The 16,552-nt window shown below is 43.6% G+C and overlaps 1 protein-coding gene across 50 annotated transcripts in view; it reads left to right on the top strand.

Moving 5' to 3' along the window:
- The window catches only part of Epb41l2 (erythrocyte membrane protein band 4.1-like 2), a 174,960-nt gene that overhangs the window by 92,715 nt on the left and 65,693 nt on the right, over window positions 1-16,552 (top strand). For all 50 annotated transcript variants that reach the window (NM_001400827.1, XM_087566136.1, XM_087566125.1 and 47 more), the window contains 2 exon segments: window positions 1,464-1,951; window positions 2,531-2,746. In NM_001400827.1, the coding sequence (NP_001387756.1) occupies window positions 1,478-1,951; window positions 2,531-2,746 (690 nt within the window). In that variant the 5' untranslated portion in view covers window positions 1,464-1,477.

The following is a 16,552-nucleotide window of genomic DNA, read 5'->3' as shown; positions in this document are numbered from 1 at the left end:
TTCTCTACTGGCCAGCTAGACGTCTTTACAAATCTGGCAGTCACAGGAAACAAAGTCAAGTTCTATGTCTTGGCTAGACCCATCTTCCTGGATATCCTGTATCCACGGATAACTTCCCCAACTTCCCATAACTTCCCAAGATTCTTTTTCTCTCTTTCCATGGTTTATGTCTTTTTCATGAGATTCATTTCTTACTCTCTTCTTGATTGCTTTGGCCTTAATAAATGAACCATGCCTGCATTTTTGCAACCACTTGCCAGCTGTCTTTCTGCTTCTGTCCCATTTTAGACCCTACAGTCAGGCTGGGCTGTTGAAACAAGAATCTTATCACATTAGTACGTAAGGCTCCAGAGCTCTGGAAGCACTTGATTTCAGTATGTGCCCATGTGAGAGAGCATGTGTTACAGCCTTCTTCTCTTGACTAAACCACATTCTAGTATATTGACACAGTGTGTTTTCACAGGGTCACTTGTGTGGTTTGTGACTCTGCTTTAAGACAGTTGTGCTTTAGTTTCCTTTTAAAGCTGTTGGTATTTGTACCCTTTAAGAAACTAGGGCACCAGCACTCAGAACGCTATGGGATAACACCATGAGGGGGAGGGGATCAGGGAGCTTGGGCTGGCTCCGTGTGCCTCCTGTCTGCTATGCTTAAGGAGCCCTCTCTGCTTGTATAAAGTTTAGGCTGCCAGTTATTTTTAGATTGGATCAGTTTTGTTTCATTAGTTGTGAGGGTCATTAGGTATATTTTCCCTAATTATATATATTCTATAATATCTTTTTTTACTTTGGATTAGGACCTTTACTTTTTACACACACACACACACACACACACACACACACACACACACACACACACACACACGGAGGGAGGGAGGGAGAAAGGGAGGGAGGAATGGATGGAGGGGGGAGAGAGAGAGACAGAGAGAGAGAGAGATTGATTGAGATTGGGTAGGGTAGAGGCTTGGAGTTCTGATTTTGGCTTTAATTTTCTTAGAAGCTTAACTTTTTGAAAAGTGCAGGAGAATCAGGATATAACACTGGAAAGCAAAATATTAGTCAGTCTTGTTTCAGTAAGATATTATTGCTATTAAGCACCCAGCATTTAAAAGTGGTTTTTAAAATACTTGCCAATAAGGAATAAAGGCCAGAAGTAAAGGAGAACCATATGCACTAGACTTTCTGTGTAGTTATATAACTAGTTGGGATCAGATAACAGTAATCGCTCTCTCTTAGGTTTGGGTGACTCTGTGTTCCAAAGTGTGCACCATTGTGATGCTTCTGGGTTCCGGAGTTCTAATAGAGCAAGTAGTCTTGAGTTCGTCTGTGCCTTTTTCCTTAACAGTGCCTTTGCGGTTTCTCGTCTGTTCCTCTTCCTACCCTGCCTTGCCCTTTCCATCCCCTCACCACCAGATTGAAGGTGGGAAATTCTAAAATATTATCTTGTGGTTTCTATTTTGTTGCAGTGTAAGCTGTAACCATGACTACTGAAGTTGCCTCTGCATCTGAAGTGAAGAAGGGCTCTGACCCATCGGGAGCAGATGCCCACAAGGAGAAAGCTAAAGAAGTAGTAGAGAATGAGCAGACTGCAGCGTCTGAGCTGGACGAAGGGAAAGCCTCCCAGCCAGGCCCTACAGCTGAAAGCCAAAGCAGTCCCCACCGGCGGAAGCGAGGGAAGGATCCATCTGAGAACAGGGGCATCTCTCGCTTCATACCCCCATGGCTTAAGAAGCAGAAGTCTTACAGCCTTGTAGTAGCCAAAGATGGCGGAGATAAAAAAGAGCCTACTCAAGCTGATGGGGAAGACCAGATCCTAGACAAAGAGGATACCCTTCCCGAAGAAGAGAGTCGGGCCAAGGGGGATGCAGAAGAAATGGCTCAGAGGAAGCACCTGGAGGTTAAGGTGGAGGTCAGGGAAGAAAAATCAGCCTTGAAAAGCAGTGCTGAGATCCAGGTAGGTTGGAGAAGACTGGAATGAGGGCACAGCACACGGGGAAAGGGGCTGGCTGGTTTGGGATCATTTCCCCTTCTGTTTGAGATACTACTTCAGCCTAGTGTGTCTGGAATACAAAACTTGGATTACTGCACTTCAGGCTTCCCTGTGAGTCTTAAAAACCATTCCCAAACAACAAAACCAAACAAAAGAATGACACATGTTTGGCTTGCCTGTAGAAATCTAGGTTTTCTTGTGGATTAAGGTTTTAGGAACTTGGTTATTTCCGTGCTATTAAGTATAGCCGCTGGAATATAGTTTCTTTTATTTATTTAATGCCTACATCACTAACCGGGCAAAATAGTGGGTGATAAAATGAACAAGAAAGGGTGAAAAGCTTTAAAAGCTTAAGTTTAAAGCGGTTAGACTGAAAAATCCTAATTCTCATTAAAGATTCTTCTCGGGGCTGAGGGTGTGGGCTGTAGTCATAACCTGGATAAGTTACCGGTCTGCATGGAGCAGTGGATTTGATCATTGTTTCCTGTTAACGTTGCCTTCTACAAGTTAACTTTAATGCGGACTCACTTTTTGTTTTGGCAGCCTGCTGAACAAGTGAGGAAGGACAAGGAGGAGGAAGTGATACAGGATATACAGGAAGAGAAACTGGAAGGAGGTGCAGCCAAAAGAGAGACAAAGGAAGTTCAGACAAGTGAGCTGAAGGCAGAGGTGGCCTCTCAGAAAGCCGCCAAGAAGACCAAGACTGTCCTGGCCAAAGTGACCCTCCTAGATGGCACAGAATTCAGCTGTGACCTTGAGGTGAGGCAGGGACAGAGCAGAGACTCGTCTTCTTGGCAGAATGGAAGCAGTCTGCTCTCTCGGTCGCACAATGAGTCTGTGTCCCCTTTCACCAAGTTCCTTTAGGCCAGGTTGTTGCAATTGTGCTTTTAAAACACTAACTGCCAAGTAGAAAGAACGCCATTGTTTCCATGCCTGATGTACTAACTTCCTTCAAGCAAGGGTGATGTTCTGCCACGACCATTCAGTCTCTATGGTTTGTGTCTGTTCTGAAGGATCAGCTTTGACTACTACCTCTATAGGATGCCTTACCTGAGAAATGGTAGTTTTAGGTTGACTTTTAGAATAATGAGAATTTGGTAGTTAAACTCTTGAGAAAGAGAATGATGTAAACCTAGGTCATCAGTTTTGTTTAGTAAAACGATGCCTGCTTTGTAAGAGGTGTAATTTCCCGCACCGATGTCGAGGGGCCAGTGTGGTGCCTTAGAGCACCCGCTCAGGGCTTTCTGTCACCTCAGTCCTTCACAGTGACGTTTTTTCACAGGACATGCTCTGATAGTTAATGTCCACTCAACTGTGTTGAAGTTCTTTGAACGGCTCCTTACGTTTCATGTAAGACTCCGTTCTCAGGGTCACAGCAGGAAGGTAAGGGCTTAGACTCAGTAACTGCCAGTGCTGGAAGAGCCCAGCCTGCAGCTGTGGCAGCTTGGCACTCGGGCTCATGAATGTGTCCTCGGAACTACAGCTGTCTGGTGGTCTGGCACTGCTGGTGGTCTGACTAGAAATTAGCCAAATTCCTGGCATTCTGTTTTTTTTGAGACAGGGTTTCTCTGTGGCCCTGGCTGTCCTGGAACTTGATCTGTAAATCAGCCTGGCATTGAACCCACAGAGATCTGCGTGCCTCTGTCTCCTGAGTGAGTGCTGGGATTAAAGTCATGTGCTATCACCGGTGGCGTTCATATTTAACAGCTTGCTAAAAACATCTGTGTCTATCTAGTTGAATGGTGCTTTTATTATAGTTGAATATATTCTATTGCCAGGCAAGGATACTTAGGGAGCATTATAATTGTTATATCATCTTTTTTTAATAAACCGTCTAGTCCTTCTACCTGTGCATATATAATAGTTCTGTCATTTGAGGCATTTCAAATATGGAGTAACAAAGAATTAAGACCCCTAATCTCAGTTGGTTCTTGTGTTACAACAAAATACTTTAGAAGAGGTAAATTTTAAAGAATAGAGTTCAGCGATTTTCAGCCTGTGGGTCACATCCTGCATATCAGATATTTATACTACAATTCTCAACACTAGCAAAAGGAACAGTGACAATAATGTTACGGTTGGGGTCGCCACAGCATGAGGAACTGTATTAAAGGATCACAGCATTAGGAAGGTTGAGAACCCCCGGATAGACTGAAAATGATCAGGGTATCAGTGGATCGGCGTGTGTGGGTGGCCTCCTGTTTTTAAGATGGCCTCTTTCTGCTGATCCCTCATGTGCCCTGGAGGAGTAAAACTGCTGCTCAGGGTCAGAGGAGGCTAGCAGCTCCTTTAATGTCTTGTCTGAGTGCACGAAGATCAGTCATGAAGATGGAACCCTCATGACTTGTTAGGAGGCTCCACCTCCTAATACATGGTTAAGCCCAAGGCCAAGAGACACAAGGGTGTCCAGTTTCTCCATACCTATTCAGTATCATGCTTGAAGTCATAGCAGGAGCAGTGAGACAGCTGAGAGATCAAGGTACAAGTAGTAAAGGAAGAAGTCAAAGCATCTTGATTTGCTGTGATTTTATACTTAAAGGACCCTAACTAACACTTAGCAGGAAACTCCAGCAGATAAGTACAGAATCCACTCCAGGGATACTCCTCTCCCCTCTCCTCCCCTCCCCTCCCCTCTCCTCCCCTCCTCTCCCCTCCCCTCCCCTCCTCTCCCCTCTCCTCCCCTCCCCTCCCCTCCCCTCCCCTCCCCTCCCCCCCTCTCCCCTCTCCCCTCTCCCCTCTCCCCTCTTCCCTCTCCCCTCCCCTCTCCTCCCATATATTTTTGTTGCAAATGTACTGTTATTTCCCCCCAAAACCAACAACTAAGTTTTGTTTACTGAATATTTCTTTTTTACTTTGTAATATTTTCCCCTTTGCTTACTCAGCATGCCCCCCCCCCCCAGCCCATTCCTGTGTTTTTCTAATTTTTGAGTTTAATACTTAGAAATACTGCTTTTTCTGGCTCTTAATTTCACCTTCTAGTATTTTCTATAGCGTTACAGTTTATTTTGACTTTGGAATTTTTCATGAGTATGATTTAGAATTTGGACATGTGGGGAGAATCTTCCTTTTTTTTTCAGAATCCCAGTTTTTAGTTATATTGTGCTAAGAATGGGGTCTAAAGTAGAGATTCTGCTATGCCTAAGATCACTTAAACCAGGATATCCGGTCAGCATGGGTAAGCATGGCATTCTTTTATTTATACAGCTTTGGATCTGTCCTTGATCCAATTAAGTATGTTTGTCTTTTGTCTGTGTGGTTTAACAGCATTGACTACTGATTTCTAAGTGTGTTAAAACGGCTGCATTCATTTCATAATTTGCCTTAGTATTCCTGTAAATTTATATTTTCTGAAGTCTTAGGCTAGATCAGTAACTTCAGAGTTACATATTGTTGGCAGTTTTCCTGATCATTTGTTATACCTTAAGTCCATTTTATTAGGTACCGATATTACTGTAGGGAGTTGCTTTGGTTAGGAATTGCCTGCTTCACCACCTGCCGTTCCTTTTAAATGGAAGTAACCAGTTTTTAAGTTTATCTTGTAACTGGTGGGTTTACACAGGTTTTCTCATAGCCCAGATGCCTATGACTGTATCTCCCTCCTGCGTTTGCGGTGTCTTCGTTTACTTGTGCCCCACTTTTCTTGTTTTTCCTTGGGAAGTGTCTGTCTTTTAGGCACACTGATTTGAGTTCGCCTCTCCTGTGCCTGTGTCAGCGTGTGTAGAGATCTCTGACCTAGCTTTAGAATACTACCAAGTAAACGAGTAGCTGGTCTTGTGCGGTTGCTTCTGTTGTTTGCAGAAAGTCAGTTTGTTGTGCTTCCTCAAAGCAGAGCTTAGACAGTACCCAAGGCTAAACGCTGCAGCTCACCTCTCATTCACCAGGAATTAAGCTTATTGGGGAAGCATAAGAGTCTCGAAACTTTATGAGAGTATTCATTTATATTCTCTTTTTCCTTAATATGGGATTGTTTAGCATGCTATTTTAAGAAGAAACTTTTGAAGACAGTAGGTCGTAAATCAGCATTACAGCAGCTGTGTTGAGGGAATGCCTTACTCTTCTCAGGTACAAAGCAAAACAGAACAGGGCAGACACTCCTGGGGCTGTCCTGCAGCGGACGTTAGGCACCGACTGCTCCTTGAGCTGTTGAGCAGGACTTAAATCTGACGTATTCACCTCTTCCTAGTAGATGTTGGAGTAGTGCAGAAGCTACGTGCTGGATCTCCTTGTTGCAATTAATGTTTCTTTCATCTAATTTTCTTCTCACTGTGGTTGCTTGGCAACCTTAATTTGGATGTCTCCTCAGACCTACTGTTTGCTCTTCAGGAGTGGAGTGCAGAGGTGGGCGAGCCATAGTTGGGTGCTCTCATGCTTCCTGTCTAGTGCTGGCCTCAACTCCTGGGTGATGTGTTGAAGCTGCCCATCTGTGCGTCTGCAGATCTACACCGGAAATTAGTGTCTGAGTGCTGCTTGAGGAAGTGTGTGTGTGTGGGAAACTAGCTGTTAGTGAATTTTTGAGCAGTTGGGAAAGGCACATCCAGCCCAAGACATGCAGGGGTTTTTGTGGCTTGGGAGAAAATTGTATTTCTCTCGTCTTCCATGTCCGTATGGACTGTGTCTGGTTTTCAGTTCTTAGGTTCTGTGACATGCCAGGAGAGAAGACCTAATCATTTCTCCCCCACAGAGGTAGAGGGACACCAACCAGAAGCATATGGTGCTGCACACCTTTAATCCCACTTCTCTGAGAGGCAGAGGCAGGCCTGTGAGGAGTTCCAGTTTAGCCAGGGCTATACAGAGAAACTCTGTCTTAAAACAAACACTGCACACCTTTAATCCCACTTCTCTGAGAGGCCTCCTCAGGTCTATGAGGAGTTCCAGTTTAGCCAGGGCTATACAGAGAAACTCTGTCTTAAAACAAACACAAAGAAAAGAGAAGTGAGCAACTGTAGGAAATCCACATGGGATGTCTAGATTCACACGGTCTTTATAGAATAGAGAAGATTTGGAAGACCTCAAATACTGGTATAAGATTGAAACTAACCCCAGACCCGAGGGGCCGGGAACAGTGGGTCGGAAAAGGTCAAGATGCCAGTAAGGATTTGGAAAATGTTAGCTGTGTTGTTGCAGTAGCAGAGGGGTAGGTGTTAAAAATTCACCGCACTGGTCCACGCACGGATGGCCCCGTGTGGGTGACAGTTATATGATTTGTTTGAGGCACTGGGCCACTTGGGCAAGTTGCAGTCTGCATTACCTATCAGTGTTTTTGTCACTGAAGAGTCCATCTTTGACTGTCTGATGTGACACTATTATATTGAATATCTTTAATGTTAGGAAACTTAATTCTGTAAGATTGGTTTGTCCTGTCATCTCTTCTCATTAGATCACTCGGCATAGAATGAACATTCAGGTTATGTGTAATGCACTCATACACATACATATTATATATTATTTTTACTGTTTTTTAACTGTATTAATATGTTCATTTCTATATACCCATCAATATTCATTCTTCCCCTATGTGTGTAGGAGAGGAATGGATAGTGAAAAGAACACACACACTTTTCTTTCTCTCTTTTTCTTTCTCTTTTCCTTCCCTTCTCTTCTCTTCCCTTTTCTTCTCTTCTCTTCCCTTTTCTTTTCTTTTTTTTTCTTTTCTTTTCTTTTCTGATATGGGCTTAACTATGTTATCAAGGATGGTCTCAAACTCCTTAGCTGAGGACATTCTCCCTCAGCCTCCCCCACCCAGTATCTGGGACTGTAAAATACATGTGACTTCCCTTACTATTTTGTTTTTGGGTTTTTTCTTTTTCTTTTTGGCTGTTTCAAAATTCTTTTTCTCTCAAGGACCCCCTGAATCTGTCCCTTCTGCTCCGGAGCCCCAGGATGAAGACAGCTGCCAAATAGACTGGCTTCAAAAACTTTGTCACCTTTGAAGTTGGTTTTCCTCTGAGAAAGGAGAGGCCAGTTAAGATTAACAGGTTGAAGAATGTCTCACACATTTGCCAGACTCCCAGAAGGTGGAAATGACAAGCAAAGATTGGATACAGTGCATTAGACACTGTCTAAGCTCAGAGGGCCCCGTGGGAATGGTTTGACAGTGTGCACTCAGTTATGTGTTCTCTGGCTTAGGAAGCGGTAGTTCACGGTGACTTCATGCATTTATTTCCTTCTATCCAAAGCTTACTGTATCTTCATGCATTTGCTTAGACTGTTAAGTACATTTCACTTACTGTCCATGAAAATTGCTTTTATATTTTATTAATTATCATTTGATAAATTGAATTATACACAATTTACACAAAATTTAAATCTTACTTCCGAGGATTGTTATTTTTACTATTATTTTTGAGAAAGGATTTCAAAATATATCTAGCCCTGATTGGCCTAGAGCTCTCCATGTTGTCCAGCTTACAGAGGTCGGCCTGCATCTGTCCCGAGTGCTGAGACTAAAGGTGTGCACCACTGTCACCAGTGAGGATTACTGCTTTTAAATGAAGGTCCCATCAGCTTTCATCTCCTTCTGTTGTTTAAGTGACATATGACAACCTATTGGTACCAGAGCTTAAGCTGTGCAGACTTCAGGGTCTTCTGGGTTTTTGCTGTCTCTGCACACTTGGCTGTAGGAGTCTTTATGCTGCTGCTGCAGAAGTCATTTACATACTCCGTGTGCTAAAACAGCAGGGCTCTTTCCTGTAAGGAACAATACAGTGAGGTTTATTTGAAGTCCTGGGGATAGCCAGAGGTTGTGTTTACTTTCTGTTGACTCTTTGTAAGTCTTGGGCAAGTGACTTCCTGCCTTTTCTTCTATTCTCAGATTCAGTAAGAATGAAAATATTTGCTTCCTGTATTTCTAGGATTGAGCTGGATCTTCTACAGCTTGTAAATTGGAGTGTAGTTTTGAAAGTTGGAGAGTGTGGAAGTGGGGAGACTTGAGAAGCATGGGTATGCTTGTATCTGGAGTGAGGCTCACATTCCCCTCTGGCCTGTGCGAGCTTTCCCACGTGTTGACTTTGTCTGAGAATTGAAGGCATTGTTTCAGCCCACACTGGAATGTCAGAACCATTCCTCCTGATTAATGAGTAAGGCAGTTGGAGAGCAGGCTGTCAGCAGAGGACAGAGTGCCGCAAGGTCTCTGTACTTCTCAGGCTGATCCTTACGTTCGCTACCCTTGCCTGCAGGTGTGTCTGTCTACTTTTGCCGCCTCATGCTGGCTTTCACACTACAGTTGTGCCCCTTAAGTTAGCGACATACTTTCAGTGGATCTAGAAGTTGTGATACTCTAAAAACCCCACGTAGATGGGTGGGCGTGGGCGTGTGTATTTACGTCCAGCTTACATGCTGGGAATAATTTATGTGCACATTTAGAATTCCAGTGACTAGATCCAAATGTAGTTCTCTGACCATTTACTCCTTACAGAAAAGGTTTAAGGTGGTAATTGTGTTGAAGGACTTGATTTCTTTTTAAAAGTGGCAAGGGGTGTCATGCCTTGGAAGTGGTAGAAGCTCTGGTTTCACTTCAAGAATTCAAAGAACCTATAGTTGTGGCAGCTGGTCTCAATTACACCACAAATAGCTGGTCACTGGGGACTGTTAGGTGTTGACCCCAGGCTATCTTCCGTCCCCTGTGCAAACGAAATGATCTCATCCTTCACATCCTGAGTTGTCTGCTCTCCTATAAAGTTCCCGGTCATAGGTCATATCCTCTCTCTTTTTGTGTTCCTCAGCTATATGACTCTTGTCTGTCATATCTGATTCCCATCCAGCTCACATACTCTTGGTGTGTTCAGTCATGATTTGAATTCAGCTCATGTGCTGTTAGTGTGTTCAGCCTTGACTGCAAGAGATCCTACTTCTTTTGTTTCCAGATGGGATTAAGGTTGTGCCCGGCTACTTTATAGACTTCATATCCTTCTCTCCTAAGATATCTGGATAGCATTTGTGTTCCTAATCTCATCTTTCCTCTCTTCACTGCTTCTTCAGTACTTAGGAGCAGTTGGCTGACGTGTAGAAATTTCTCCAGGCCTTACTGAGTGAAAACAGTTCGGTATATTTCTGCAGAAGGCTGTGTAGACCCAGGAGTGAGAGCATTTTACAGAAGGGAGCCTTCAGGAGTTGGCAGCCTGCAGGGAACTGTGAGAATTCTTCACTTTTCCTGAAGTAGTAAATCTCTGACTGGGTTGGGCTTGGAAGGGTGAATCAGTGATGCCTTATTCCAACTTTCTTTCTTTAATAATGTCTCCTCTTGAAAGGATGATTTTGAATTTTGAGTAGTCATGCAAGTCTCTAATACTCTTTGCACTTTGGGTTTTAAAATACCAGGTGGTTTTTTTGTTTTGTTTTGTTTTTTTTGTTTTTTTTGTTTTTTTGGGACAGTCGCTGCATTTTGAAAGCAATGAACTTTCCATTTGAAAGTAACTTAGAGGGCTGGAGAGATGGCTCAGTGGTTAAGAACACCCGACTGTTCTTCCAGAGGTCATGAGTTCAATTCCCAGCAACCACATGGTGGCTCACAACCATCTGTGAAGAGATCCGATGCCCTCTTCTGGTGTATCTGAAGACAGCTACAGTGTACTTATATATAATAAAATAAATCTTAAAAAAAAAAAAAAAGAAAGAAAGAAAGAAAGTAACTTAGAGTTGTGAGTTTTTGACCCTTTCTCCTGGCACTGGGTTGAGTCTGTGGTGTTAGCTTTGCCTGTGCCCACTTGTTGGTAGTGAATGACGAAAAGAGCTATCATGGAGGACAGGACTGTTCCTGGTAGGAGGAGGAGACTGACTGTAGGTATGAAGGAGAGCATAGCTAGAGACGGGGCATCTGGGGCAGTCCAGAGTGAGCCTGACCCTGACCCTGGCCATGTTAGGAGACCGGGGAGAGGAGAGCCAGGGGTCAGGAGAGTAAGGGTAGACAGAAGGGCCGAGGAACCAAAACAGCTGGATTTTATAGGGAGGGAGCCCAGCCTCTGGGCTGGAGAGTTCAGGGTAGATTTGGGGGTTGCCAGCCATACCTTATAACTACTGATGGGACTGAAGGATTCTGGGAGAAACTGGCATCACAGTTAACCATTTGCGACCTAATTAGGTTTGAGACCTAATTGGTTGCCATTTCTTTGGGATATTTTTCTCTTTAAAAAATGAAGAACCATTTAAGTTATACTGGGAAAAGTCAGAATAAAATTGGTAAAAGTCTACATAGGGATGTTTTTCTATCTCTAACTATGGAGGGATTAAACAACTTCAAATTCTTGAACAGAGACTATCAAACACCAACAAAAAAAAATGCCAGATTTTTGTCAAAATTTATCATGCAAAGTCCTTGATGCCATCTTTCATGCAGCAACAGAATGCTTTAGGAAGACTTGCTTCCTCTTAACGTCTGTAGAAGGAACGGTATATTAGATAGAGCAGTATATAAGACTCTACTAACACGACACCAAACACCATACACCACCAGCTGGCTTTATGGGGTCAGTGTTGCCATTTTTGAGCTAAGCATGCTTACTTGGGTGGCTTTAACTAGGACTAGTGCCATTATTCAAAGTCACTGAATACATTACTACTAAGTATAGCATCAATAACTTAGTTCTTCACTTTGTAATCTTTTTTTTTTATTGGATTTTTTAATTTACATTTCAGATGTTATTCCCTTTCCCAGGAAAGCCCCTTATCCCATCCCCCTCCCCTTCTTCTATAAGGGCCCCCCGCCCCCGACATTCCCCTACACTACTGTGTAATCTTACTGAGAGGTGCATTACCATCCATGGGACAGGCTGCAAAGAAGGAAATGTACAGCCCACCTCCTGCCCTTTGAGGCTGCTTTCTGAAGTTTGGTTGGTGTGAATTTCAGTGTGGCAGCGGCTGGGTGAGAGAGAGAGAGAGAGAGAGAGAGAGAGAGAGAGAGAGAGAGAGAGAGAGAGTGTGAGTGTGTGTGTGTGCATTCTCTCATACCTCACTACTAAACTATATATAATAGCTTGTCTAGAGATCAGAGTTAAGTGTGTGTTTTCGGTTCTAAATCCTAGTTTATGTAACATTTTCTATAATTTGTTTTATCACCAGATTTAAATAAACTGGTGGCTCCTTACCTTAAATGTAGCACATATTAAAGTTAGGTTTTTAAAGTCGTTTAAGACTTTGAATTAGTTCTGGCAGGGTTACAACTTCTATTTTGACACTGTTGATCGATCTCTCTCTCTCTCTCTCTCTCTCTCTCTCTCTCTCTCTCTCTCTCTCCTCTCTCTCCTCCCCCCCCCCCCCCAGCTGAAGACTGAACCCAGGGCCCTGTGCTTGCTACACAAGCACTCTACCACTGAGCTGAATCCCCAACCCCCTGTTGATAGTTTTCTTAAAGATGATTTTATCAGTGTTGATCTTTCATCTTTTTCTTACACATTTCTAGATAATTAAATTATTTTGCATGCTTATTTAATTGGTTAGAATGGAGGGGTTTTTTTTTTGTCTTAGGAGATGGAAGGATATTCTGTTCAAAATATATTTTTTTGTTTAACTTTTTCCTTGCAATCTGGTTGTTCCTAGGTATCTAAAGGGGGTTGGTTCCAGAACCTCCTCAAGTACCCAGAGCCACACAATATAAATTTATTTCTGTAAAGTAGCCTTGTATTTTTGATATGCACATCCTCCTGTAGACTTGAACTTACTGCTGGATCACTTAGAGTTTATAACACAGTGTTGATATAGTGTAAGTACATATTACATTGCATCACTTTAAGAATGAGGACAAAGGAAGATGTGTGTTCAGTTACATGTACTTTTTCTTCTCCAAATAGGGCATTTCTGTAGGCGTCTTCAACTGGGAGGAATTTTTTGAGTACTTGAAATAACCTTTTTTCAATTTTTTGAATTTTCATCAATGATCAGGGAAACATAAATGACTTATTTACTTGTAGAGTTATGTTTTGAACATATAAAAAAAAAGTCGTTGGCTCTGGTTTCCTTTCGCTAGAAGTTGAATGAACTTTAGAAACAGATTGGGGACAGGTGACTCATTGGCAGGAAAAGAATTCTGACAATCCTGTCCCCAGGCTGGCCCTTTCCCACTTTGTACAGCTTTAGCTCACTTCCTCCGCCCCACAGCGCTAGAGTTCTGTGGGCTCCGTGCATACCTTCGTTCTTGGCCTTTCATATTTGCAGTGTAGTTTTGAGCCAGTGTACAATGCATAGCTCTGGGGAGTAATGTATGGATTGCATTGTGTGCTTCCCGTTACTGGCCTCTTGGCCCACAATGACGGCCCTGTGGAGGGGCCCACACAGAGACAGGGATGGTGTTTGATAACTGCCATGGTGTGTGGCATCCTCTGCAATATGCAGGGTAAGCAGTTGCCCAAATTCCTCCAAGTTGGGGGGGCCTCCAGAAATGTCCCATTTTGGCTTCAGTAACAAATGCCACAGATAACAGCACAGACCCAGAGCCCTGAGCTCAGGCTTACATCTCAGTCTGCTTTCCTTTAGCTGGGGGCCGAGTAAAGCATTTCTGAAAACACATGTAAATCAGCTTACTGTATCTTCTTTGCATGTCTCCAATATATTATGCAGCTTCTACCAAAACAAACAAACAAACAAACAAAACCAAAAATTCTGGGCTGGCGAGATGTCTCAGCCCGTACAGTGTCAGCACAGAGACCCAGAGTGAAAGGCTAGCCATTGCTCCAATAGCCCTGTTAGAGCTGGGCAGACAGGCAGAGGATCCCTGGGATTTGCTGGTCAGAAGTTTAGCTGGACCCAGTGGGCTTCGGATTCAGTCGAGACCTCCTCTTCAGAAATGAGGATGAGGAAGACAGCACACACATGTGCATGTGCACCTCTTACCATGTGGGCACACATGCGTGAACTTAAACAGATCAGCCCAACATACAGACACGTAAAATGTCTGATCCGTGCCTGGAGATTAGAGCGGTCTTCTCCACTGCGTCCTTCTTTCCCCTGGTTCTACAGCGATGAGATGCTAATCGGGTTAGCAAGAGGCACATGGGGGATGTGAAGCTTGTTGGAATTTGATATAAAAATGAAATTCTGTTTCCAAATGTGCTTGGTAAGTTTTATGAGCTTTTTTGTGGCCATATTCAGGATTGAACCCAGGGCCTGATGGATGCTGTACCACTGAGGGGGTGGCCCTTTCCTGATGATGTGGTTTTATTGACTGATGGACGACTGTGCTACATCATCAGAATAGAGACTGACAAAGTTTACCTAAGTCATAGCGTAAGAACAGATCCGAAGCCAGGAAGTGCTTCAGTGCTGCCGCTGAGGTCTTAGTGAAGACCTGGCACGACCTGAAAACCCCAGCCAGTGAGCAGATGAGCGTATAAATGTGGGTGTAGCCTGTTCTAGAGAAACGCAGAGTTCTCCAGAGGCAGGCTCTCATTTTACTAAGGAAACACTTACGCAGGCTTGTGGCTGTGTCACCGATTGCGTCTGCCTGTCATCCAGAAAGACTGGACTCTGTACTCAACTCTGCCGGACACAAACCATTCCAGTGCTGTCCTGCTGGGTTTGAGGCAAGACATGCTTTTTCTTAAAGAACCTAGTCACTGAAATCCATCAAATGGGAGGAAGCCAAAGGGTGCCAAGAAAGAACATCTAAATACTAGGAGGTTGGAATAGGTTTTATAGTAGGTGAAAATTCAGAGATTTGCCTAGAAGCACAGCAGAACGCTGCCGTTCAGAGATGAGTAGAAAAGGCTGGTTCACTGGTTAGGGAGCAGCTGCCAAGCCTCACCGACCTCAGTTCAGGCTGCAGAGCCCCTCCTGCAAGTTCTTTGACCTCTGTGTGTGCTTTGTGGTGCACACAAAACCCACACAAATACAGTTGTTTTAAATCTAGAGAAAGAACTTTGAGGGTCCTCTTTATCTGGGCCCAAATCACCAAATTATAATGATAGCCCATGAACTAATTAATATATATGTATATATATGTATATTTATATATGTGTTTGTGTGATTATCATTTTCTCACCTCATTTCCTTCCCACAATACCTCCCATGTCATCCTCGTCCAACCTCCCTCACCCTTCACACTCACCCAAAGCCCCTCTCAAGTGTATGGCCTCCTTTTCTTTGGTTGTTATTGGTATATGTGTGGAGGGAATAATTAGTCTTTCCTAAGGCTGGGCTCCCTCATTGCTTATCCAGTGTCAGGTGGTCAGCCCCGAGATCATTTATGTACAGGCACACATAAGTGGAGTTGGACACGCTTATTTATAGGCATGTATACACTGACTGCTAATTTCTACACGTTGTAAGCAGACGTATTTCATTTCCCTTGATTAGCATTGCGCATTTGTAGTCCTTCCACCTACAGAATTGCAGTCGTTTATAAGAAAACACTCAGGGCACCCAGAACACTGAGGCAAGAGGATTTCACATTTGAGGCCAGCCTGAACTCAAACACAGAAAAACCTACCTCCCTAGACAGAAGTGTAAGTGTTACACTTACAGATACCTATCATTAATTCTACAAAAGATATTCAGAAAAGCAGATGGGAAAACTGGATCATTTCAACTTCCAATGATTTCAAAGGAGGTTGAATTAAATAACGGAAACTTTCGAATCATATTTAACGCCACTTTAATTTTTAGTAGAGCTCAAGTTCTACACAGACCTGTGAATTCATGAAATGGCTCGTGTGTTTTATTAAACATGTTGCACACCTCAGTTAATTCTCTCAGCAACATCTTCAAGTGCTGCTCAATAGGTCACATTTTACTGTCCATTGAGTTCATTGTCCTTCCTAGTTGAATAAAAATTTCTTGACCATTTGTGTTTTATTCGTCATTGTTTCTCCACTGGCTGACACGGGAGCTGCTCGGCCAGTGTATTCAGCCTTCTAGCCCGGCAAACACTGCACCTATGTGTGAACGAGACAGGACTTAGCACCATAGTGACTGCCTGTTCAGTGTACGGTGGCTTCCTGTTTCATATTATGGACCCTGCAGTGTCTCTGAGGAGAAATTCATTCCACTAGGCTTAATGAGCACCAGAGTGAGAAGTAAGACCTCTTAGATACCTGTGTCCTCCATTTCTTCCTCTGAGACTCACATGCAATGTCAAATTCTTGAAGGAGCTGTGTTTTCCTTAGGTACAGTTGCTGGTCCTTGGCGTTTCCATAGCACTGGGGAGTGGAGATTAGGAGTGGAAGTTTAGGCAATGGCTGTGTGTTCTCATTGGCTGCTAAAATATCTCTGTCTTAGGGAGGGTTGGAAGCCTAATAGGAGGAGTGCGGCCTGCTCATTGAGACAGTATTTTGGTTAATTGTGAGATGCGGGCCCAGTCAGAGCAGCTCAGAGTAGAAACTCGGCTGTGGTTGATCCAGATGCTTTGGCATATCCTGTCTCATTAACTCACTGTTACAGATGGTGAGGTGGTTCGTGCTTCTGAGTTACAAGTAGGAAGCTAAGTGGTTTCCCATTGCCATGCCGTCTAGTAACAGGAAAGTTCCTGAGTGATGTGGCCATCCGGGTCTGATTGCAGCCCCCGTGCTGGGCTTGGTGTATTGCTCAGCCTAGGTGCGCTTGGCTGTGGTTGGCTCTGTGGATATGTTCCTCCTAGCCTTT

The sequence above is a fragment of the Rattus norvegicus genome, chromosome 1 (genome assembly GCF_021556685.1).
Source record: "Rattus norvegicus strain SHRSP/BbbUtx chromosome 1, alternate assembly SHRSP_T2T, whole genome shotgun sequence".
NCBI classification, from domain to species: domain Eukaryota; kingdom Metazoa; phylum Chordata; class Mammalia; order Rodentia; family Muridae; genus Rattus; species Rattus norvegicus.
Note: the sequence above shows the minus strand (reverse complement) of the source record. Positions and strands in the feature narration are given on the sequence as shown.